This window comes from Pterocles gutturalis, unplaced genomic scaffold (genome assembly GCF_000699245.1).
Source record: "Pterocles gutturalis isolate BGI_N339 unplaced genomic scaffold, ASM69924v1 scaffold46105, whole genome shotgun sequence".
Classification (NCBI taxonomy): Eukaryota; Metazoa; Chordata; class Aves; order Pterocliformes; family Pteroclidae; genus Pterocles; species Pterocles gutturalis.
In genome coordinates, this window is record NW_010142499.1 from 1 (window position 1) to 1,256 (window position 1,256).

At 62.2% G+C, this 1,256-nt stretch overlaps 1 protein-coding gene across 1 annotated transcript; it reads left to right on the forward strand.

The window, feature by feature from the left end:
• The first annotated feature begins 395 nt into the window (after positions 1-395).
• Positions 396-581, forward strand: ENHO (energy homeostasis associated). Its single transcript, XM_010084380.1, has one exon. It carries the CDS (start codon positions 396-398, stop codon positions 579-581), a length of 186 nt encoding a protein of 61 aa, XP_010082682.1.
• Positions 582-1,256: the final 675 nt, after the last annotated feature.

Here is a 1,256-nt window from a genome sequence, read left to right on the forward strand (position 1 = left end):
GGACAGCTGGGGTGTGGGGTGCTGGAAAGGTCCCTCAAACAGCAGCTCCCTTATGCTGGCAGTGACTTTTTCCCTTCCAGGTGCAGGAGGGAGGAGCGGGGTCCCCGTGTCCCCAGTGCTCTGCCAGAAGAGGGGAAGCCGAGAGAAAGCTGTGATCAATCCTTCCCAGGGCCACAGTGGAGCCCAGGACACAGCTGTGAGCGGTCAAACTGTGACAGAGCGACACTGTCCTGCTGCCTGCCTGGCTCCATCCCCATCCCACTGCAAGCACCACCGCTGTCCCCTTTGTCCCCTGCCAATGCCGGCGGGTGGAGGCTGCACGCTCGATCGCTGCACTGGCATCCCAAGCGTGGGGCTGAGCTGTGGGCCCCGCTTTTTCCAGTGGAACAGTGGCGATGGGGGCTGCTCTCTCCACTGGTGCGGTCGTGGCAATTTCTTTTAACTGTGTCATCGCATTGCTCATCCTCATCCTCTTCCTCATCCTCTGCAAGGCCTGCAGGACCCCCTCGTGCCCCAAGAAGAGCCCAGCGTCTGATGTGGATGAGGCAAGGAATGAAGAGAAGTACCTGCTGCAGCCCTGAGCTGCCCTGAGCTGCCTGGGGACCTAGCGGTGCCGAAAGGGTTGTGCCAGCCTGGATGCCTGCACTGGGACTGGGGTGCTGGACCAGGCGCAATGAGAGCTGAAGGGATGCTGAGCTGCTTGCAGGGGCCGTGATGTGGGGCACAGCCCTTCACCTGTGTGGTTTTGGTGTGTGAAGTCCCTGTGGATGCCCACAGTGATTGTGGAGATGCAGAGGCAGCGGCTGGGGATGTACTATGGGGACAATCCTGCCTGTCCCAGTGGCCAGCAAGCGCAGCAGGAGCCCTGCCCTCGAGCACACCCTGTGGTCGGGGATAGCCTGTGGGCTCCTCCCTGGCACTTGTGGCCTGGGCCAGTGGCCACCTCGTCACAGACCTGAGCAGGGCTGGTCAGGGGGCTCAGAGAGGGGAGGCAGCAGGGCTGGCATGGGCACCTGTCCCCAAGCAGGCTGGTTGCTGCATGGTGGGATGTGCCCTGGGGGGGACCTCAGCAGCCCTGGCCCCACTGGCAGAGCAGGGTGTTATCAGTTCGGGTGTCTTTGGGGATAGCCCTGGGGTGCCATGTGCCCCCAACCTCAGGAGGGCATTTGATACCCGACTGCCCCAGCAGCCAGTCTAATGAGCCACAAGGGGGTCTTCATGGCCTGTCCATTTGTCCCAAGTCTGTCTGTCAGTCT